The sequence below is a fragment of the Osmerus mordax genome, chromosome 10 (genome assembly GCF_038355195.1).
Source record: "Osmerus mordax isolate fOsmMor3 chromosome 10, fOsmMor3.pri, whole genome shotgun sequence".
Classification (NCBI taxonomy): domain Eukaryota; kingdom Metazoa; phylum Chordata; class Actinopteri; order Osmeriformes; family Osmeridae; genus Osmerus; species Osmerus mordax.
In genome coordinates, this window is record NC_090059.1 from 14,321,142 (window position 1) to 14,344,415 (window position 23,274).

The 23,274-nt window shown below is 40.6% G+C and overlaps 1 protein-coding gene across 1 annotated transcript; it reads right to left on the bottom strand.

Annotated features, from left to right (window-relative positions):
- Window positions 1–331: 331 nt before the first annotated feature.
- LOC136950031 (zinc finger protein 385D-like) lies at window positions 332–23,160 on the bottom strand. The gene is made up of 9 exons (XM_067244116.1): window positions 22,893–23,160; window positions 8,835–8,977; window positions 8,302–8,409; window positions 5,367–5,571; window positions 4,490–4,858; window positions 4,156–4,349; window positions 3,582–3,680; window positions 3,338–3,427; window positions 332–2,034 (listed from the first exon to the last, which is right to left on the bottom strand). The coding sequence occupies exons 1-9, from the start codon at window positions 23,158–23,160 to the stop codon at window positions 1,804–1,806; spliced, it is 1,707 nt and encodes a 568-aa protein (XP_067100217.1). The 3' UTR covers window positions 332–1,803.
- Between the last annotated feature and the right edge of the window lie 114 nt (window positions 23,161–23,274).

The following is a 23,274-nucleotide window of genomic DNA, read 5'->3' on the forward strand; positions in this document are numbered from 1 at the left end:
CTGGATAGGACATATTCCCACCAATAGGGAAATAGAATAAGATGACGTAAAACTGTAACCAATGAAATTGTAATTTTGGTTCTTACAGCAGACCAATCCACTGGCGTCTGCCACAACGTGGCACTTCTAATTCACCAAAAATGACTTCGCAAAAAATTAACAATAACGATTAGAAAGTGAATATAGCTTAACAACACTAACGTAGCTTAAAATAAGGTTGTCCCCTTAAAATGTTTTCTTTTTGTCTTAACTAGGCTGGTCTGTGACAATGTGTAAAATCTAAGCACAGGAAACAATAAAAAAACAAATAATTTTTCTTTATAAGGTCATATACAACTATAACAGTACATAGACATTATCGAGACCAATAATACTGTACAGTATTGCAATGGATGGACAATTAGGCTACCCATGAGATTCACCATTTGACATTTAAATACAACTTCAAAACACATAATATTGCTTAGGCTTTAAAAGTTCTGCACAGCAAAAGGAGATGATGTTACAGGGGGGTGATAGCAGCTTAAAAATACATTATCTTTATTGTTTTGTGAAAACACTCAGATTTGTGAGCCAGCCACCATGATACTCAGGCTCTATATTGCACATTTTGGACCAAAGCCAGCCATGTGTCAGTGAACTGTAGGTCTCTTTTTTCCTACGGCGGCTGATTGTATAGAGATGCACAGACAGAAAGACAGAGAGAGAGAGAAAGAGAGACCAAGCTATGGAAAGTGCAGAAGCTAGTGGGAAAACCTTTGCTCATCTTTCTGCAAGAACTTTATTTTCTGAGATGCTAACCATCAAAACTAACTATCAAAAAACATTATAAGCCTCATTCTAACACAAACCTTAACCAGTGTTGCTACCCTAAACCAGTTTTGCAGTTTAACTAAGATGTACTGTCAGTTTATTAATTGTGCCCCAAAAAATAAACATCTCTCTGTATCAGCGTATTGTGCCATTTCAGTGTTAGCCTACTGCATATCCCATTATGAATTTTCTTCTGTGTCCCCCGACGAGTCAGATGTAGGTCTGTAGTCTTCTCAAGCTTATATGTTTTTCTTAAGATATTAACACAGCTCTCTGGATTATTAAAAGAACAAACATTAAAAAACACAAGTAAAATGGTCTTTAAGTATTGTTTGGACTAATACTGGAAAGGGAAACCTGAAGTTATACTCCCAGAGCACAACAATGTCAATACTCTACAGTAAAGGAACTATTGGCAACGGACCCACTAACATACAAAACATAAATATACACATTTTTTAACACAATCTAAGAATTTATCATAATAAAATCATCATAGCTTCCAAAAGCATCTAGGCCTCAAGGAGAATGAGTCAATAGTCTTTGGAGAGCGTGGAGTAGAGGGGTGACACTCTGGGGCAGGGTCGGACTGGCCGTCGGGAGAGTCGGGAGATTTCCCGAACGGCCGGTCAAACGGCCGCTGCATAATGCAAAAAAATAATACAAATATAATAATAATAATACACGGCCGTGGGCTGATCTGCGTTTCAAAGTCCGTCCCGTTTTTCAGTCCCAGTCCAGACCTGCTGTGGGGGAATGACCCCAGCCATATCTTATTGTTCTCACAAGGGTATTCATTCACAAGAAGAGATTCTTTAAGTGACCTGAGCCTGTGATACTTCGCATGCTGGTATGCTGCCCTCACTGCATAGTTTTTCTTAAGTAGCCGCTTAGCTTGGCCATCAGGCTCCACCAGGTTATTTCAGTCTGGTTTAACATTAGTTAGATCAGTCCGGGAAAAACAATGCTGTTGTAGTAAGCTAAGGTAAGCTAATATGGTGAGAAGATAATAGGTGCATGCATGGCTCTCAGGGGCCCCGGGGCGGGCCTGAAGAGTGCGGGGCTGAGCAGAGGGGTCTGGATGATGGTGGAGGGGCTTGGTGACGGCCGGAAGGTTAGGGGGCTGGAGGCCATGGTGCACAAGGTGGCTGGGTTCAGATGACTGGCCAGAAAGCCTGCTGGCAGGGTCTTGGGCAGGTGTTTCTGCAGAGCTAGTTTGGTCTGGAAAGGAAAATAAATGCAATAGGACTCTTCAGTTATGAGGTTTTATTCTTGTGTTCTGTAGCAGTGCTGTAAAAGAATCCTCCCTTGTTAGCTAAATACTGACTGATTGACTAGCCCATGTCTATGCCATAAAAAGAACACTAACACAACTGCATCAATGTATTAACTACTGATAAATCAAATTACATACAGTAGCTTACTTATTTTCCTTATCAAGTCCAATACAACTAACGGTAATATACAGTATATTCTGATTCTGGTATATGTTTTCTGAGCTAACTACAACATTACTGTCAAAAGCAATAAAATGTAAATCCCCATTGTAGAGTGTAAACCCAGTGTGAATTTCTGGCAACCTCAAAGACTGGCCTAAAATATCCCAGACAAGAATGTGTCTAGGGCCCGAGACAATGCCTCTCGCCCAACAGCTGAACAAATACAAACTAATTTGTGTGTGTGTTTGTGTGTGTGTGTGTGTCTGTGATAAAGTGTATGTGTACATGTATCTTTGTGCCCATGTGTAAGCAAGTGCCACATTATGTTTCCTATTTATGTGCAGACAACAGACCTCCTCTCCAGAGGCTTTGGTCTCACCATTTTGCAGAGATATTGTTGTGATGGTATTATTGGGAAGCAGACTACAGGTGCAAGTTCTTTCTCAATCAGGAATGATGCTGGATAGATTTGAGTTAATTAAGCCCACAGATGGGACATGACACAAAAATGTGTGTGTGTGTACATTTTGTGTGTGTGTACACTACAGTATGTCTATTATTGTGTGTCTCTGTGTCGGCATCTGAGATAATCATGGTTGGCTTTTGAAATGGGCACAACATGCATATTTTAGGTTAGGTAAGGACACAGATTGCCTTTTTAACTTGGGCTTTTAAATTGTAGTACATGAACATGAAAATCGATTCTCACAAAAAAATAGCATGTCTAAAATGATTTCTTATTGCATCTGATAAAAATGCAGACATTTTCAGATTTGTGGAATCTTCATAGCTACCTGGGTGTTCACTTTTTAAATTAGGTTAATTGATCATTTATTCATTAATTATATCAATTATACTGTTTAATTGATTTAATATCGTATTGCCATGAAATACGATATCTTTTTTAGCAAATTGATACTTTGATCAAATACTGAGAGATTGTAAATTAATTGAGCTACTGAAACTGTGCAGATCTGGAACAAATGCCTGCACTGAAATGGGTTCTAAGGACCAGGAATACAGACAATCGCTTTCACGGCTGCAAACCTGAGCCTACATCTGTCCACCCAGTCCCCTGCCCTCACCTGAGGGGAGAAAATGTTGGGTAGACAGTGGTTGGCCAATTTCCCCATGGCGGGTGTAACCGCCCCAAATGGAAAACTCCATCTCAAAGTCTGTAGAGAGGAGAGAAAATGGTGGGATGGAAGTAAGAGTAAGAGCTCTAGCTAGATTTGGGAACATCTAATGTACACGACTGGGGTGAGGGCGTACTACGAGGCAGGAGGGGTAGTTTGTTAGTGTGCGTGTGTGTTAGGGATAGATACTCACCGCTAAAACAGGGTTAGGTTGGCTCTTGGTGTACGGACTGAACTTTGGCTTGGAAGGCTTTCCAGCCAAACGGTCTTTGTGCCTTCTGCTGCTCATGTGCTGAAGGAAGTGAAACAACGTTAATTTAGGGGGGTCAGATGTCTGAGCGGTTAGGGAATCGGGCTACCAATCAGAAGGCTGCCGGTTTGAGTCCTGGCCGTGCAAAAATGATGTTGTGCCTCTGGGCAAGGCACTTCACCCTACTTGCCTCGGGGGGAATGTCCCTGTACTTACTGGAAGTTGCTCTGGATAAGAGCGTCTGCTAAATGACTCAAATGTAAATGTAATACGTAAACATTCTTAGCTCTCTAGCATTAACACTCTCATGCTAGTTTGACTTTTGATAAGAGTAATCCTACAGCTCGTAGAATGCAAAAAAAAAGAAGAAGCAGTATGTCAAAACTCACAGTAGGTTCCTTCTATTGTGTGTATTCACATCTTTCCCAGTAGGAGGTTGCAATCAGGAGAGTAGAATCGAAGGACAACTATTTATTTCCTCACAAGCATTCATTCGACAGAACCATCTCTTGCCCACCTGTTTAAGTTGTGTCTCAGAGTTGACCGACACTTCGCAGACCTTGCAGTGAAACATCTGGTTGACCATGCCCATGCGGTTACTGCTCATTAGCTGCTTGGTTTTGATGGGCACCCGGGGCAATGACATCACCTGGCCCCTGCGTCGTACCTGTCCGCCAGCCTGCCCCTCCAACATCTGCTTGTGTTTGGAGCCTCGTTTATCCAACAGACACACCAAACAGAGAACATTAGCACGCTAAACCCTAATGGTGCTTGTGAATAGCCCACTGGAGAATAACAATCAATAAGTTCATCATAAAGGAGTCATGCTGACAAATTGCAACATAGCCTACCACTATAGTGAGCTTCCAGCTGGGACTTGGAGTTAACAGTGACTTTACACATAGGACAGTGGAGCTGCTGCTTTTCCGGGCTCTTTTTGCCCTCCTTGGATTCTTCTTCTCCCAGTATGGGGAAGTCTCCCTGGCCCGTGAGAGGATCTGGATGGTCCATGTCAACAGCTGGATCGGTGGCAGGGCCAGGACCCTCCGTTGTGCCTCGGTTGGGCGTCAGCTCAAAAAGCTGCAAGGCAGGGGTGACGTGAGCGGGGAGCGGCGAGGATGTGTTCAGAGGCGGGGGCTTGGTGGTGGACGTGGGTGTTAGCAGGGTCCCCTGGGTGTCCTCTAGCTCAAGCTGTACAGGCTTGGGAATGGACTGGAGGCCTGATGGGAGAATAAATTATAAACGTGACCTTATATACATACTGTACACAGTCTTATACAAACTATTATTTGTGGGCAGCAACACTATATGGAAATGTACTTCCACCACAGTTCTAGGAATACATGCTTTGTCTTTCATGAGAACAAACAGAAATAGCAAAATATTTATGAAGACATCTGATATTGTTAATTCCTTGTTACTACCAAGATTATCTCATGATTACCCCTGCCTTCATCACAATTAATCTGTGTTGCTGACAGGTCCAAACTGGCCCCTGACAGCCACAGAAAGTCGAGTGGATCATCTTTTTGTTGAGTCCTAATACCTTGTTGTGATCAATTATCTTATATAATAGACAACACTAATTGAAGATAATTGACCAGGTGAAAGACAGTTTTCAAGTACTTTCAACTATCCAATTACCAGTAATTATTTTAGGATGAGTCAAACATGTAACAAAAGAAAATAAAAAAGATAAAGGTGATTCAAAATCGAAAGGGGTGATACCTTCTGGCTCTGTGAGACTGGTATCAAGCAGTGCTGGTATAGTTATAGTTTCCATCCCTCCTGTTTTCCCTCTCTCTCTTTCTCTGTCCCTCTCTTTCTCCCTTCCGGCCATGGAGCTTTGGCCCCTCTGTCGATTCCTCTGAACGTCCATGGCCTTCAATTTGCGAGCGTGCTTGTGACCCTTGTAGTGGGCCTCAGCCTGGTTCTGGTCATGAGAGAGAAAAGAACACAGATCCCATTTTTAGAGCAGTGGTAGTTTACAACCGGAGTGCTGTGCAGAGTGTGTAGGTCTCCAACACTCAAGGTCTCCATTATGAATTGATTGTTTAAAGCAGATGCAAAGCAGATGTCAAATATTATCACATTTGAACGTTATTTGTTTGTTCAAATCCTCAGTGGAATGGAATCACGATGGTTACTGATCCCAGCTCATGTCATATCACACAATGGCCGAGTGACCCTAATGATATAATTCCAGTTGCTGCAAATGGTTTGGTTTGTGTCTGCAATGGCCTTGTTTTCTCATGGCTCCATAGCGTTCTGGAAAATAATGAGATATTGACTTAGAAGGGGATAATCATACAATCAGGAACACAGTTGCACAGGCAGACCAACACGCATCAGTCAACATTCAGAGGTTACCAAATCTCATCTGATAATTTTGGCCATTTCTCCTCTGACGATGTGTGTTGGCCTCCACCCATTTGTTGTTGACCACAATGCCTGCAATGCATCTTATGAATGTGAAATTCCAGTTGCACCTAATCAGGTCGAGCTCAAAATTCTAAAAGGGCTTCAAATCCCAATTATTATCCCAAAAGACCAACGTGACCAATTGTCCCAGACATATCTCTTTTTTTCACAATAAACCAGAGGATGCAAAAAAGACATCCTTTGAACTAAAATACAACTGAAGCCAAACATTCACAGACAAACTACACTCAAGTGTTGAAACACCTACACACACAGAGAGGCTCCATACCTTCAACATTCCAACTTTGCTTGTTATATCAAAGTTTAAATACACTTCAGTATGCAAATGTGCCAACTTCACGCAGAAAAAACATGAACATACATTTAAACAAAGAGGAAACCATATGCATAGATGGTATGCCTTCAAACAATGGACCGACACTACCTCTTTGACAAAACATATCCCCAATTGAGTGAAGCACAAAAAAGACTAGACATTAGTCAAAAGCTAAGAAAAAGTATGTGGGTTGCAAGTGTAGGCTTCTTTGCACTAGTTTGTGAAAGGAGGAACATCTGCCTTTCCATAGCAAATCAATGCATAATGCAACTCAAAACAAGAGATCGTGGCATTGGTTAGTTGAATTTGATATAAATATAGATATAAAGTAACAAAATAGATGAAGTCTTGGCAAATAAGTTGACAATTTTAACAGAACAAAAATTATGAGACACAATCTTTCCAGTGTTTGCCTTTGCCATATGCATCGTTTTTGTATTTCTTAAACATTGCCTTAAACCCAGTGTCAAAAAAGATCAAAAGGTTACAACAGTGGGTCAAAGTGTGTGTTCCAGGGGTCTGGGTACATGGACCCCTGGCTACGTTGAATGTCAGCAAGCAATAACCATTCAGCGTGACTAACCAGCCTTCCAAACTGAATCTGGCCCTTCATCCCCATCCACATAACATCATACTATTTAGTATGTCAAAATAGTATGAACACTATAAACATTGAATATGTTTCACGGCACAGTGTGAATGTTACGAGTAGTGCGAACAAATTCCTGTGTCTGGATCACATACTGAAATGGCGGAACTTTACATTAACTACGGGTCTAACCTCACCACCTGTGAGTGGTGCCCCCTAGTGGGGCCTGTACATGCCTGCGATCCACGCTTCCACTTCCAGGGTCACTCAGAAGCTTTCGACTTGGCTGCAAGCACACGGAGAGGGAAGAGAGCATGTTAGCAAAACCTCTCCAGGCAACGCAAAGTTGACCTTTACAAGTGTGGCCAAATATGAAAAGTGTCAAATTTCTATGGAACACTTCTAGTTGGGGGAAAGAAGTATTAGATTGGAGGTGTGATTGCAGATCATCAGTAAGAATTTTTTGGGGGAGGAGAGACAGAACAATAAACAGAGAGTGAGAAAAGATAAAGAATAGGGAAAGACTACAGTAGATTTAATGTCCTTGGCCCACACTAAGTCTCATTCTAATTCTGTCCATTTATTTTTCACTATATACAAACAAATATGTACCAAAAATCCCAAAAGATTCTAACACAGACACATTTTTGTACATGCACGAGTCATCCTGGAAAGTATTGGCCGAATGTAGAATGTCTAGAAATGAGTTTGGATTCATCAAAGTCAGGGTTAGGGCACAGGGCATTCACTGCATGGATCTGAAAACTCTGGCAAGCCTGTCACAAATTGTAAAGATTATACGAGAATTAAACATTACACAGTTCTTAGATAGTGTAGCCTGTAAGATCAGCCAATTCTTTCCCTTGGTGAGCAGAACAGTGGCAAAAATCTAATGAGTTCTTATAAATGGAGCAGCCAGCAGATGCAGTGATAATCCCCTTGATGTGCCTGGGCTTCTGTGTGAGTGTTGTGTGTATATGAGTGTGTGGGCGAAAGCATGTGTGTTTGTTAGAGCCTGAGAAAAGCAGTCACCAACACTGTCTTGGTATACTGCTGGTGCTTGCTGATGAGTGGACTGACTCGCTCAGTCTTAGAATCCATGGACACTCCAATAATGACAAGACACACACACACACACTTTCAAATTACAAAAACAAGCAAGTCTCCAGACATACTTTACAAAAGCTTATTCACATAATACTCATACTACTACACATATGTACACACACACACATATCTACTCATACACAGCGTTAAATCTAGCAGATGTAACAACTTTGGTTAGATTGACGAGGAGCTAGGAGGAGATGACTTACAGTGGAGTTAAAGCGCAGGTGACAGATGTTGCAAGAGATGATCTGTTTCTTCTTGGGCTGGGCCACACCAAATGTGTGGTTGATGACTGCCTTCTGGACTGGGTCCATCTGTCATGGGTGGAGATGGAGGTTAGCTTGGCCAACTATTAAGTCATACTATTCAGTAATGTGCAGCCTGTTTGTTGTTTCCTCCACCTGAGTAAAACTTCTGAAACGTATTGACCATAAAATATCACTGTGGCATGATTCCTGCAGAAATACATTAATTAACAGTGAAAGATATGTCATATTTATAGCTTAAAAATTCTGGAAGAACAGACAGTGTTTGAGACAACGAACTTTCAATTACATGCACGGAAGCATCTGGTACATTTAGCACTTATGTTTCTTAGCACCCCATGTCAAGATTTAAGGGTCACTCTGGGTCTTGGATTCTCATTCTGAGAGTATTTGTGTATTTGTTTGTGAGGATATATGAGGTGAATGTGAGGGTGTGACGTTTGTGCTTGCATTCTGTGTTTGGAGAATCTCACCGTGTTGAAGTTGGGGAACAGGCTGAGGGGGGTGGAGCCATTGACCCGTAAAGGCATGAAGTGCTTGAGGTCTAGCTGCGGCTGTAGGGGCCGTCCTGGGAGGGATAGGGAAGCCAGGAGGGGGTTCGCCTGAGATATGGTACCTGTGAGGACAGATAGTATTAGCCCATTATGGCATTATAGTCCAAAAGTAAGATATAAATGATACACCTGTAGCTCGACTGAGGGAGGTCAACAACAGGGGACAAATCAGTAATTTACAAGGAATAGGGTTTTTGAAAAACCATGGAAAGAGGTGAGTCAGTAGGGATGGAAGAAACGAGAACAAGGACAGTTATGAAATAGCTAATTACATTCCCCTTGATCTTGACTGAAGTGAATGGGACATTGATTGGACCCTATGAGACATTAAAGCCTACACACATTAATAGCACTTGGAAATCATTAAATAGACTTGTCCTCCACCTTTGCGTGTGTGTTTCAAATATTCTGACTGTTCATCAGATAGAGTGGCAGAGAGTTACCGAGACAGTAATACAGTAAAGGAGAGATGGAATGTGTGTGTCTGTGTTTATACCAGAGATGGGAAGGACTATTACTGTACTGGATTTTTCTGATATCAGTACTTTGAAAAGTTGATAAAATAATTTAGAAAAAAATGGGGGGGGGGGGGGGAGGGTGATTATTTTGGGGGGGAAAAGTTTAGTATTTTACTTTTATCCCAAAATATTTTTGAAAGGCTGAAAAAAAAGTTAAAAAAAAAGGTTTCGAATAAAAAGGGAAGAATGTATGAACAATTACTTTTAATGACTTTGGAAAAAAAAGACTTAGAAAGATAAAGAAAAGTACATTAGTCTACTGATTAGAGCTCACTGACATGATGTCATCATATAAATACTAAAATCAGGTTGAGAATCTCTGAATAGTGAAATGTGTGGAGCCCATTTTGATTAGTAATCTGTTACAACCTTTTTAGTCGACACCACCTTGTCAAATATTCAATTTCCGTCTTTACACACACACACTTCAATTTCAAAGCAAAGATATTATCTTTATGGAAAGTGTAGGGCACTTCAAGGATCACGGTCATAGAGCAAGGGATAAAGGATTATGAGTCAAAGAAATTATTGCACATGGAAATCTCAGCAAGTAGCTTAATCACTATTATTTCTAGTACTACTCATTGGTTGACTAAACATCAGTGCAATCACATAAAGTAAAAATTGACCCTTTTGAGGAGGAAAGAAGCGAGGAGACTTTCATAGATAGGAATCCAAGTGACAGGGCCTCAGAAGAGCTTTTCTTTCATTCTTTCATACCTGATGCTACCATTCAGGAACATCTTCCTGGGGTTAGTCATTACCTGGTATAAAAGCATTCCTTTGACAACTCTATTCAACCTTTCTTGTGCAGACTGATGCTTGAAAAACATGATGACACAGGGACTTCTAGCTTTTAAATTTGTGTACTTTTTACAGTTTTACGACAAAGTTTCATTCTTCCATACCTGATGCTACCATTCAGGAACATCTTCCTGGGGTTAGTCATTACCTGGTATAAAAGCATTCCTTTGACAACTCTATTCAACCTTTCTTGTGCAGACTGATGCTTGAAAAACATGACACAGGGACTTCTAGTTTTAAAATTTGTGTACTTTTTACAGTTTTACTGTGAGGTTGCAGAACATGTGACTACCATGGGATCGCGCGCTGAATTTGATTATTTTGTAGGTCACGACACATAACAACACTTTATGGATCAAGAGAGTGACAAAGGTAACACAAGACATGGCACTGAGTATTTAGATCATAATCTGTATCGGTCAGATGCAATAAAAAAACTAAGATTGCCAGAAGAGATTGTAAATATATATTTACATTTATTCATTTAGCAGATGCTTTTATCCAAAGCGACTTCCAAGAGAGAGCTTTACAAAGTGCATAGGTCACTGATAAGAACAACAAGATAAATAAGTGCCAAATGGAAGAACCACAAGAGCATGTAGTTAAACAAGTTACAATTAAACAACATTAATCGCTATAAGTGCAAGTTGACCTGTAGAAAAGCAAGCAACAGTAAAAAATATTTCACAGCGAGTACAACAATTTAAATCAGTTACCACTAACCAACAAGAGCAGCAAGACTCTAAGCAAGAGTCATTGCGATCCTTGAGGAAACTAACATGAGGTCCATGTTATATGCTCTACGAAGTCAAATGTCACTTCTTGTCTTCTTTTTTTTCCACAAAATTTAGCAACCTGAGCCAGAACCTGAAGGCTAATTTAAAAGATGTGGCCCTGAATTGAAGCCAAATAGAAGATACTGCATCTTCGTCTATATCCAAATTGAGCATTTTATAGTTAAAAAATATAAAATCACAGCTTCCTCTAGCTTTGTGGAAGCGCTAGGAGCTCTAGTAGATAGACAGCTGTTCACATCACTCAGGTAGCCATCTTGCCCCAAGGCCAAACACACAATTCATGTGGGGAAAAACAAGAAGCTTCCTGTTTGTGACATCATCATCTCTTAGAAATCACTGCACAACTTAATATGTATACCTCCAGCCACAGAAAGCTATCTAAAGTCTACTTTACTTGAATAAATAGACCCCACTTGGAATCAAATAGAATAGTCTTAAACTACCTTTAACAAAGTATGCAAAATCCGACAGAAAAATGTAGTACAGTCACAGAATACACACACATACATTATATATATTTAAAAAAAAATCACATTATGTTCACCAAGATATTAAGATGGTTTTCCATCAATTCTCAAAAGAGAAACTGTTAATGCACTCTGCTTATGTAATAATGATGGTGACATTAGTGAGGTGCAGCTCAACTGTAGTATCCATTAGACAAGTGGATTGACAGCAACACTAAAAGGTTGAAGGAGATCTTCAAGGGAGGCAGTTAAGTGGAATACTAATGGCTAATTTGTCTCCATGCTGTATGGTCTTGAACAGATTAGGAAAATTTAGTCTGCAAAACTGGCAGACAATATACAAATGCTCTCTCTCACTGTTACTGTCCACACAAATGCAGGAGTCAGGTGGCTGAGCGGTGAGGGAATCGGGCTAGGAATCCAAAGGTTGCCAGTTCGATTCCCGGCAGTGAAAACTGACGTTGTGTCCTTGGGCAAGGCACTTCACCCTACTTGCCTCGGGGGAATGTCCCTGTACTTACTGTAAGTCCCTCTGGATAAGAGTGTCTGCTAAAAATGACTAAATGTAAAATGCAAGCCTTCAGGCTTAGTTAGAATGTCTACCTGTGGGGCAGCATCTAGCACATTCCTCAGTCCCCATGGTAATCTGTTCTGTTTTACACAATGGCACACAGGACATTCCTTCTTGTACCCTGAAACATAGACTACATAGCCATAAATCTTTCAAGGTTAAATGCACTGCTATTATCCTTGTGTCATTGACGCAAACAGTGTGCTCTGTCAAATCCAAGTATATAAAAAATGACTTCAATCTATTCCTACATTATGACACTAATTCATGTCCCTTCCCACTAGCAGGTAAAAAAAAAATTCTCTGTTATAATACTGATATTTGCTCCAACAATCAAGAAAATGACAAAGAAATGTAAGACACTGCTTTACAGGAAACAGCCCAGTGGCGCAAATCCTTGTCTGGTACATTTTATACAGCCTTGAGTCATGCTTGTTCTACTCGTTCACAGGCTATTTAGAGAGTAATGCTCAAAGCAAAAATACTTACCCAGAAGTCTACAGGAAAACCTCTCAAGAACACAACAAATAACAGAGAACAGAATGTTATGTGATTGTCTTATTTTTAGTTAAGATCATATTCAACCATGTAATTAATATGCACAAGGAGTTAACAATCATAAAACAATCGTAAAAAAATATGATGATCTCTGCAAGGAGAAGTTGCAGTTGTGAGAAGTTTCCTAATCAATTCCACACTAGGACATGAATAAGAGATTAGATGCTACAACACCCAAGTGATGAAGAAGTGATTCACTGTCAATTTAGCGGCTAAACAGTGCCGTTTTCTCCCTGCTTATTCACTCTTAATAAAAGAGTATGGAACAAAACTAAGGTTTTTTTGTTGTTGATTCTGTTGCAACAATTCCCTGGTGGCTGAACTTGGCACACTGAGCTGCAGGACCTCCTGAATGAGAGGACCTCTGAATACCCCTAAAAATAAACTAGCACCATCTGTACCCATTGAGATAAGGCAGGGCCAATCAGAGTGGTGAATGGCGCCTGGCTGATGCGCCACCAAACATATTTCACATCCGTCTGTTTCTTTATCCGCCTCATGTACTTCTCAATTAGAGGCATTCAGAGTATTAATGTTCATCTGTGCTTCGACAAGACTGGGTGAGAGGGAAGCCGAGAGGCTTCAAGAGTTTCTCTCAGCTGCTTCAGAGACGAGAAAAACTGATATTCATTGCAGTGGATTAGTAACCTTATTGATTATAAGCGATCGGAATGTGTTTGACATTTCTACATACAGTGTTGAAGTTAGGTGAGTTTGCCATATGCAGCCCACATCGTGCATATTTCAGCACGTAAAAAAATGTCTGCTTGGTTGTCATGGCACTTCAACACTTTCTGTGGCACCCTTTTCACTCAAATCAGCGCCAAAGCAGATTCAGTTTGTGAACCCATACTGCTGACTAAGTCAGTGTGACTGTGTGTGTGGACAGTATATTTGATTGTGCAAGTGGCAAATGTACTATCTGAGAAAGTCAAATACCTGGCCAAAACTATAAAGCTTTACCATTTTGTCACCATTTAAAAACTGGAAAGAAACACTGTTTTAAGTAGAGATAAAACCCAATACAAACGTCAAGCAACCACTGCACACATGCAGTCAGCAAGGGAGAACCGCTACAGTAATGTTACTATAAGTATAACCTAATTATGAATCTCCTATCCTGAAAAGCCTGAAGGTCAAATAGTCTAAATATGACAGCAAAACAACATAATAAAATACATCCAAATAATACTTAACTTATTATAATTATAAATAAATAAATTATAAATTATAGTTTGTCACAACAACTTGTGTCTGAAATGATTGTTTAATGAATCAAAGTGAATTCTAACCACGATCCCTGAGAGGAATGGGAATAGAGCAAAGCTCTATGGAGTCCTTACAATGCAAGCCAGAGAAATGAGCAACCCTGACAGAACAAATGCACATGCACAATGCACCCTGACAGATTTAGACAGACTGTTTGATCTTTTGTCATTGAAACCTAAGTGTCCCCAATTCACAAAGCTTGCATAATATTAGGAAAGTCAACTGTGATATATTTCTCTGACCTCTATTGGTTGCTGTTCCTTACAAAAATACACAAAATATAACAACAACAAAAAAATAACTCCATTTGTCATAAAATACATGCTTACATATTTGTTCATGGCTTATACACAGCATGTTATAGCACTATATAACAGTGCCCAATAGCATTTAATGTCGGCTGTTCTGCTAAGGGGTGACCTATGAGCATTGCAGACACAACTGCATGATGACTGGATTATAGTTTCAAGAGGTAGAAGCTCCAAATATAGGGAGGCAATCAAAGTCGAACTGGCCAATTTACCTTTTTCAATACAATGCTTGTTATTCTATGCCTGGTACACCAGCCTTGCCTCTAGACCTCTTGGAGACCGGCCCATCAGTCTACTCTTATGTGTGTCTTACATTACAACAGTTTCTGGGAGATTATGTTCTTTATGTCTATGATTAATTACTTTCATTGATGACACACCTTTGCTCAAGCAATTATCCAAGGGATGCCAAACAAGGTGTGGTAATCGGCCTATGGCCAGTGAGGAAAAAAAACCTAAATGAAACAAAATAATTGATATAGCTAAACGAATAGACAGGCAGAATACTTGCAGACACAGTAGGTTAGCAGATTTATTTTGAGATTGTGTACACATAGTTCTGATTTGGTTGGGGCACATGAGTCATTTGGAGGTAGCATGTGTGCCTCTCATTATCATACACTTAAAACTCTGAATAAACATTCAGTAATAATCAAAAACTAAAATTAGCAACCAGAATTTGCAAATCTACCTATTCAGAGATTTATATGGTTATAAAATGGCATTGCATGGATAAAAAATGTTGCACATATGCATAACTGAGTCACAGTTTGTACCCAGCTTGATATATTTAGTCTCACAATAGTGTTCCTAAAATATGCAACCGCAAATTTCACAGTAAAATGGACGCAAAGAAACACATAGTATGGTAATCTTCTGCAACAGTGAGATGCCAAGTCAGCATTATCAATCTCAGTATGCTTTTGTTTACAGGATGTCATAGCTAAAGCACACTGAAATGTATTTTGTTTGGGAAATAAATAGCACAATGAGTTTGACAGTAATGGACAACTGCAGAATACTGGTAAATTTCTGCCATTTCAGAAATTCCAATATTCTCTATACCTACAATAAATCATCAAATACTACTGCTGGCGCAGTAAACCCCCAAATCTAGCTTCATGTCAGTCTGACTTTACTATCACGCTGAGGTAAATGTTTAAGACAAATAAACAAACCACATGCTGAGTAGTTATTTACTTTACTTTTACTTACTTTTAGTCATTTAGCAGACACTCTTATCCAGAGCGACTTACAGTAAGTACAGGGACATTCTCCCCGAGGCAAGTAGGGTGAAGTGCCTTGCCCAAGGACACAACGTCATTTTCAACGTCGAACCAACAACCTTCTGATTAATAGCCCGACTCCCTAACCGCTCAGCCATCTGACCCCCCTATTATTTGTATGGGATGTGGCTAGGAAGCAAACCAGCTCATGATAGGCAAACATAAATTAGGCTAACCTACTGATAAAGATACACAAACGTAAGCTATGACAAACGACAAGGAGTATCAAATTATTCTAGAATGTACAGTTCATAATCTTGTCACCAGAACACTGTCTGCCTATGTCACCCCGGTGGATGTAACATATGCCAGTCCCAGGGGGGTAATCAGACAAGCCTGTCTGTGTGTGCCAGCTCCCAATGCCATTATCAGACAGGCTAATCAAGCCCATGCTGTCACCACTGTGTGACGACTGATGGGGACTGTCAGTGTCAGCTATGTGGCTCATGACAGAGGAGGGTGGTGGGGGCACTATGGTGAGCACAGGGAGACTTAATTGCACCCTCGATGTGCCACCACCTACCGGGGTCTAGAATCTGTTAAGGAATGATGATGAGGAAGGAATGGATTTCAACATCAGTGACAGAATTATGAGAGGGTGCAATTACCCACCACCATTTTTGCAATCAATAATGGCCTTTTATGCAGTTACAAAATGTCCTATTAACAGTAAAGGTCATTGACCTTAAATTTTTGCACTGTCAAAGGCAAACTAGCAGTATGACTGGGAAACTATAGCTCTACTGAGGAGCTGAATGTCTGGTTAAGGGAGCATAAATCCTGACTTACGTTTAAAACCAGAATTAAATTTAAGAGACAAGTTCATTTATTCGTCCTTTTTTTGGCACACTGTCAAATGTCTCACACATTGAGATTCAGACTAGGCTAGAATGTGTACAATGTCTGCAATCATGAAATTCTAAATAAGTGGTAGTCTGGTAGACAACCAGCCATTTAAGAGAAACAGCTGCACCATCCGCAAGGCAACTACCAAGATGCTCTCCAACTGCTTTTCTTTGATCTCGCTAATGTTCTATTTAAAGTGGAAAGTGTTTGAGGTGGGAATCCTGTTATGCCACTTTGAAGTACTCTCCTTACAGCACTACATGGAGCTGGTTTATTCTATGTATATGTCTTGTGTCTTGTCTCTTGGGGGTGACTAAACTCCTTAAATACTAAACAATGCAATCAATGATTGTCCAAATGCAATCAACATCAATCATCTAGGTCTAAATAAAAATGAATAAATCCCTCAATTATTGTCTTTAATAGGCTCCAATTATGTGATATAATCAGGGCATATTTCCCAGGGGAAGGGACTACATAATTGCCAGTGATTTTCGCAGAGCGCTTTGATATCAGCTTTGACTGTCGTTTTAAAGCGACATCACACTCAGACACTATAGCCTAGGCTTAAAGAATAGTCATTTTGCACCGCACAGTCTAAATGGCAACCACAGAATATTAATTTGTAAAAAATTACAGATAAGTGGTTTGACCAAGCTTGTACTTATAAGTCTGTTCATTCTTTGGATATGGGCTTACACTTTACCTGCATGACATCTATCTGACTGAGGGCAAAACATTTTAATACAAATAAATGGGTATTTTCTTAAAATAATATAAAAAATATATTCTGTCAGTAAATATGTTTCTACATGTTTGCTTTAACAATGAGTAAGCTTCTGTCTATTTTAAGACTCGGATTATGACACGAAAATAATAACAACATGAGCTTCACTTGCAAACAGAGGAAGCAGTTACTTACCAAGCAGCATGGCCACATGCGTTAAACAATTATATCGTAGTTTCTGTAATTATCTATCTCTCTTTATATTAACGTTGTCCTGCAAGCATATCGAAGTCAGGGTGAAGTATTCCAAGAGATCCCAAAAGAGCTGTCTCTTGTCCCCTCTGTTCTATTCCCCTTTGCCTTCTTCAGTCAACGGCAGTCTTTTTTCAGTCAATGACACATTTCTTATCCAATCTGCTGCAGCTCGCAAGAATGATACATGTGCGCTTCAATTAAAAGCTTCATGCTCCACTGATCAGGCTACAGGGAGAGTGGGAAAGAGAGTGGGAGAGGTGGAGCAATTCAGAGTGAGGATACAGTTGAAAACAGGATGTCTCTCTCTCTCTCTCTCTCTCTCTCTCTCTCTCTCTCTCTCTCTCTCTCTCTCTCTCTCTCTCTCTCTCGCTCTCTCTCTCTCTCTCTCGCTCTCGCTCTCTCTCTACCAGTACATGTTTCCCCAAAGACACTTAATTGTAATTTCCCTCACATACATCTAACTGAAATTCGTAAAAACAACAATGCACATTCTAAGAAGTTCTTTGCATGCCTAAAAATGCATATATTTGACTATGACACAACATTATATCTGCACCCAGTTGTGTGGGAAAGGTACACATACACTAAGAAGGGCACCGAGTCTCGCTTGTTCCATATCTTCCAGCGCCAATGAAGCCAGTACAATGTGAATAACCTGATAAAACGCACCCCGAAGACGACTCAAGTATGTGGAGACCTGCCATCAGATGTCCGATTTTTTTTTTCAATTGGTGTGATTAATTTGTTTTTCAACGGGAGGAAAATTCCTTACATTTACATTTAGTCATTTAGCAGACGCTCTTATCCAGAGCGACTTACAGTAAATACAGGGACATTCCCCCGAGGCAAGCAGGGTGAATTGCCTTGCCCAAAGACACAACGTCAGTTGGCATGACCGGGAATCGAACTGGCAACCTTCGGATTACTAGCCCGATTCCCTCACCACTCAGCCACCTGACTCCCTTAAAAAAGGAACAATTAATCCCAGCATATACTTCCCATTGAGTACTGGGTGTGTGACCACTGTCCTCATACATCACATAGAAAGTTGAAACTCATACCCCTTAACGGTCTCTGACACAATCATGACTGTTCAAAAATAAGGAAGGAGCAGAAACAGGAGTCAATGGTGTTACACAAGCGGAGACAGAATAGCATATATGGTGTGTTTTATTGTGTCATATTTAAAGATGAGGTAAAATAAGGTCAACCCCTCCGTTACGCATGCAGTCGACTCAATTCCAAAGGAAATCTTAGAAGCCGGCAGGAGTAAATTAGAATACAGTTCACTGATATCAGAATAATGAGGTAAGCAAATGATGGCCAGAAACAGTGCAGTGCTTCATTGCACTGAGCATCAGTGGGTCGAACAATGAAAACCACAAGTTTATCACTGAAGCACTGTGTAACGGTTTTCATGCTTCAGGTCTCAAAAGTATTGTCCAATTTGAATTTTGAGTCATTACTAAGGGCATGCCTTTAAAAAACATATAATAGCAAGAAAACCTTGTTTTAATCAGCAGTTCCAAGAGGAGTTTGTTGGCCACACAAGAATATGTAGCTCAGATACAATCAACAACATTCCAAGACTCAACACAGAATGCCTTTCACAAAACTCCCAAATGTCGCTGTACCATAGATTTACATTATAATTCCAGATGCATTAATATCATTTGAATAAAGCGGAATTATTTCCATCCTGTCCTGCTCCCTCAACAGCCTCAGACACAATGTCATATGCACGCTGTGGTGGATTTGGCTTGTGCTTCACTGTTGCTCCTTGTCGACCCAAATAAGCGCAGCGAGGGAGCTCAATGCTGATGCACACTGACAGTTTTACACTTGATTTCAAGCCACTGGATTCAAATGAATCTGCAAAGATGCCCCCAAGCTGAATCACAGTCTGTGCAGAAAGCACGGACAGAGAATTAATTTGACCATTTTATGTTGTATGGTCACTAGTGTGTGTGTGTGTGTGTCTGTGTGTGTGTGTGTGTGTGTGTGTGTGTGTGCGTGCACATGTGTACTGTATGTGTATGGTTTTAATCAAGATATTTTAAAATTATAGTTCCAGATCCAGTGTAGATGTAAATGAGCACACATCATGTACAGTAAAGGTTGACTGGAGCAGACATATGGGGGAAGCTATCTCAGATGTGTTGGTGCAGCACATATAAAGTACCAGAAGGAGAGAGATTTAAAAGTATGACTTAGAGATGCAGGATTGATATAAAGGAGAAAGCTCTACTGAAACTGTATGTGATATATATATATGGATATGTATTTAGATAAAGACCCTTCACGCATGCACACAACCAGCTAATCGCCATTTACATCCGTGACTGTGGAGAATGGCTTGCCATCACTGTTAAATGAGGACACACAACAGACTCATGCTGATAGATGTTCTATTTAAGTACTGCAGTGTATGTGGGTATCGGTCTGCTTCCATGTGTACATATCATAGACTTCCCATCATAGTAGATCATCTTTTGTGGAAGAACAAAAATAAGCATTGAGAGGCTGTAGTAAGGAAATCTTGTTCAGGGATAAAAATCTATCAAATGTATACACATCGCTTTAAAGCAAATTCATTATAAACTGTAACAATCAACAAAACACTGTTTTGACCAGAAACTTGAGGGGTTAACCACCTCACAGCCTACATTCTATTACACTCTACATTCTTCTCTTTCCCTCTATCCCTGCCTCTCTTCAAACTCTTGGGCCCAGATCCTCGCTGTCAGTTGGCATCATGGTGCCAGGGTCGGTGAACCGTCGACAGCCCTGCCAGGGAGACCGCCAGTCCAGCTGTGCCCCCTCTGCCAGCTGCCATCACTGCCACATCCCCATACAGACCCCAGTGTGTGCGGTTTACAATGTAGCAACTAATAAGTGGGTATGGTATGCATCTGAAGCACAAGCAATTGAGTTCAGCAAAGTTTGGGCCACATCAGTCTTCTGAATGTGGAAGACAGCAAGAAGCAGAAACACGGAGAGAGACACAAAGCCTCCTCGTCTTCCTCTTTGAAATGACCCCCGGCGGGACCTCATCCTATTAAAACCCACTTTCAGTTGAGCACTCACTTCATTAAGACAAATAAAAAGGGCTGGTTCACCCATGGGGGAGACACAGCCAGAGACAAGGAGATTATTAGGCACAGACTCAATGCTAGAGATTAAATTAAACCAACAGTCATTTTGGAAAACTTGGCTTGCCCTCTTTTTCCTACTTGGTTGTCATAATGTGAAAGACACCGTAGGAAGGAATCTGTGTCTGTGTGTGTACATTTCCTGTACGTGTGTGTTGTAGAGGATTTGGAGTGGCATGCCACGCTATCACTCTCTCACACCCCACATGTGTCCAGGCTGAGTGAGTGTGGTCTTTTGATTCTGTGCACCATGATGCCCCAGCCTGCTGGCAAAGCTGCCAAGAGCAATTTGTCCTTGGAACTGTCCTGTCAGGCCTCCAGCATTACTGTAGGTCTGATGATTTGTTTTTTAAGTTCTGTAATATGCTTACCGTCTCATTTGTGATAACTCTCACCATATTTATAACTTGTATTTCAACTACTATATACTGCATATTGTTGATTTACATATTATATCTTATACACTATTCAACTATATTCTACAGTTGCAGGAACACATATTGTGGACACAAACACACACACACACACACACACACACTAAAGAGTCTAAAGAGAGATGTACACTTAAGTCAACAGCTTGCAGCTTTAGGCTCAGGTGTGGAAAGTAGGGAACATGAGGTGTTGATAGAAGCAGCCAGTCACCAGAGATGCAGACATGTATTTCCCAGGACTGCTGGAACACTTAGGAACTCTGTGGTGTCAGGCTGGTTAACTTGGGGTTGGTTCTCTTCCTACACATGAAGATGTGATGCACCAAGTGTGATCTCTAGGATCATACACTTGACCACTACTTAAAAAGAAAAGCACAGAATCAGTCAGGGTTTCTGCAAATGATCCTGTTGCTTTTATAACCGAGCTATTACTCAAAACATTATCTTAAAAATGTTATCGTAAAAATTGTGGTAATGTAACACATACTATCCTACTAAGTGCTGTAAAGCTAACTATCAAATGTCATCATAAATGTCATATTGTCCTGTGATTGTGAATACACGGTAAACTGTTTTTGACAAAAAATATTGCTACTGTGTTGCTATATGTGTTTCAAGTTACTACTGTGTAGTGATATTAACTGAAACATTGCATCCTGAAACATCATCCTACTGCATTTTGTTATTTGACAATTGATGACTGGTGACTGGCAAAAGATGCCATAACAACTAATGAAATGTGTTTACCACAAAGTAAGACAGTGTCACAGTGTTCCCAAGAACATTGAGAATGAATTATTTCGAGGAGAACAGAGAAAAGTTCATATTGAGCTTCGTCAGTGACATTTATGTAGGGAACGTTCTGAATATCGCCATGGTGAATAAGACTGTCCTGTGTTCCACAGGCGTCTAAAGTAGGAGAGAAGCAGTGACCTTTCAGACGAGAGGAGAAGGGGACGGTCACATAGCTGAGCCCTGCTGGGATGCATCTCGTATGGAGGAAGGCTGGAAATAATGCAAGGTTGAAAAGTAGATTTGAGAAAAAAAAACGAAATCAGAAAGGGCAGGGGAAAATTTGATTTCTTAGTTTTAGCAATGTTCTTGGTAGTGTGAGAAATGACTGGCAAGGTGCACATACAGTATACAAAATGTAAATACATTATTGTGTATATATGTTTAAAGCGTGGAAGCACACACACAGTGCACAAAGATTTAATCGGTTTAAGAAATCAGGGTAACTGTAACGCCTCTGACAAAGCAAAGCCCAAAGCACAGTCTAAAAATATCCTCCCCAGATACAGCATGTAAAACGTTTCCCTAAAACAACCTCTCCATCATCCTCCTACCCCCAAAGGAGGCAAAGTAATTATGATCCAGTACCTGATCAATGGATGCATCATTATGACAAAATGGTTATGACAAAATACAAGGAGGGGTGTAGCTCTTCAAGGACATTGTTTCAGATAATCTACTTCAGCTAGTATAACTCTAAGATGATGAAGCAAGTTTGTAAGAAGACAATAGATTTAGAAAATGTGTGATGAATCAAAACTAACTAGTGCTGTCTAAAAGTCCATTGTGACGTTATATGTTTTTCTGCTTGCTGATTGGTGGGAAGAGTTAGTGAATCTAGGTGACACCGGCAGTAAAAATGGAAGTTGATAAATGACTCATTAGAGAAACAGGTGTGGGCATTTTGGAAACAGAGGGGTAATTCATGGGCCACATCATGAGCCTCCAGTCATTTGTGTGGCTGTCTTTAGTCACAAAATATGCTTTTCGGTTGCTAAATTGTACAGGGTTGAAATGTGCACATTCACACGGAACATTATTTCTCCAGCCTGAATTTTACAGTAGACATGTACTATAAGCAATTCATGCACCTCACAAAATCCCCTCGATTGTCATGAGGTCACTGAAGTCATGAAAAGTTGATCCTACAACTGGGGCATATCTAGAGAGCGTATTCCATCTGACAGACCAACCTGTGTGTGCGTTCAGGGCGGCAGCCTTGTTGTGTTGCCGGAGCCTCCTCTGGTGGGTCTTGCCTTTGTAGTGGATCTGGGCCTGGGCTGCAGAGTTGAGCTGGATGTTACACACCTTGCACAGCGTCACACTGCTCTGACGCCGCTCACGCTTAGGCCGTCTCTCCAAAGACAGAGTCCTCTCCCCTTCATCCTCCTCCTCCTCTTCTTCATCAGCCCACGGAGACAGGCTGTTCTCCAGCAGACCCGGAGTCTTGGGGTGTTTCATACCTGAAGGACAGGGAATCAAAAAAAACTTTTCTAAGGCCCATGTGAAATAATGATGAGAGAATGACTAAGCTAAACATTTAGCAAAAGCTCAGTTTCTAGGAGCTTTTTTTTC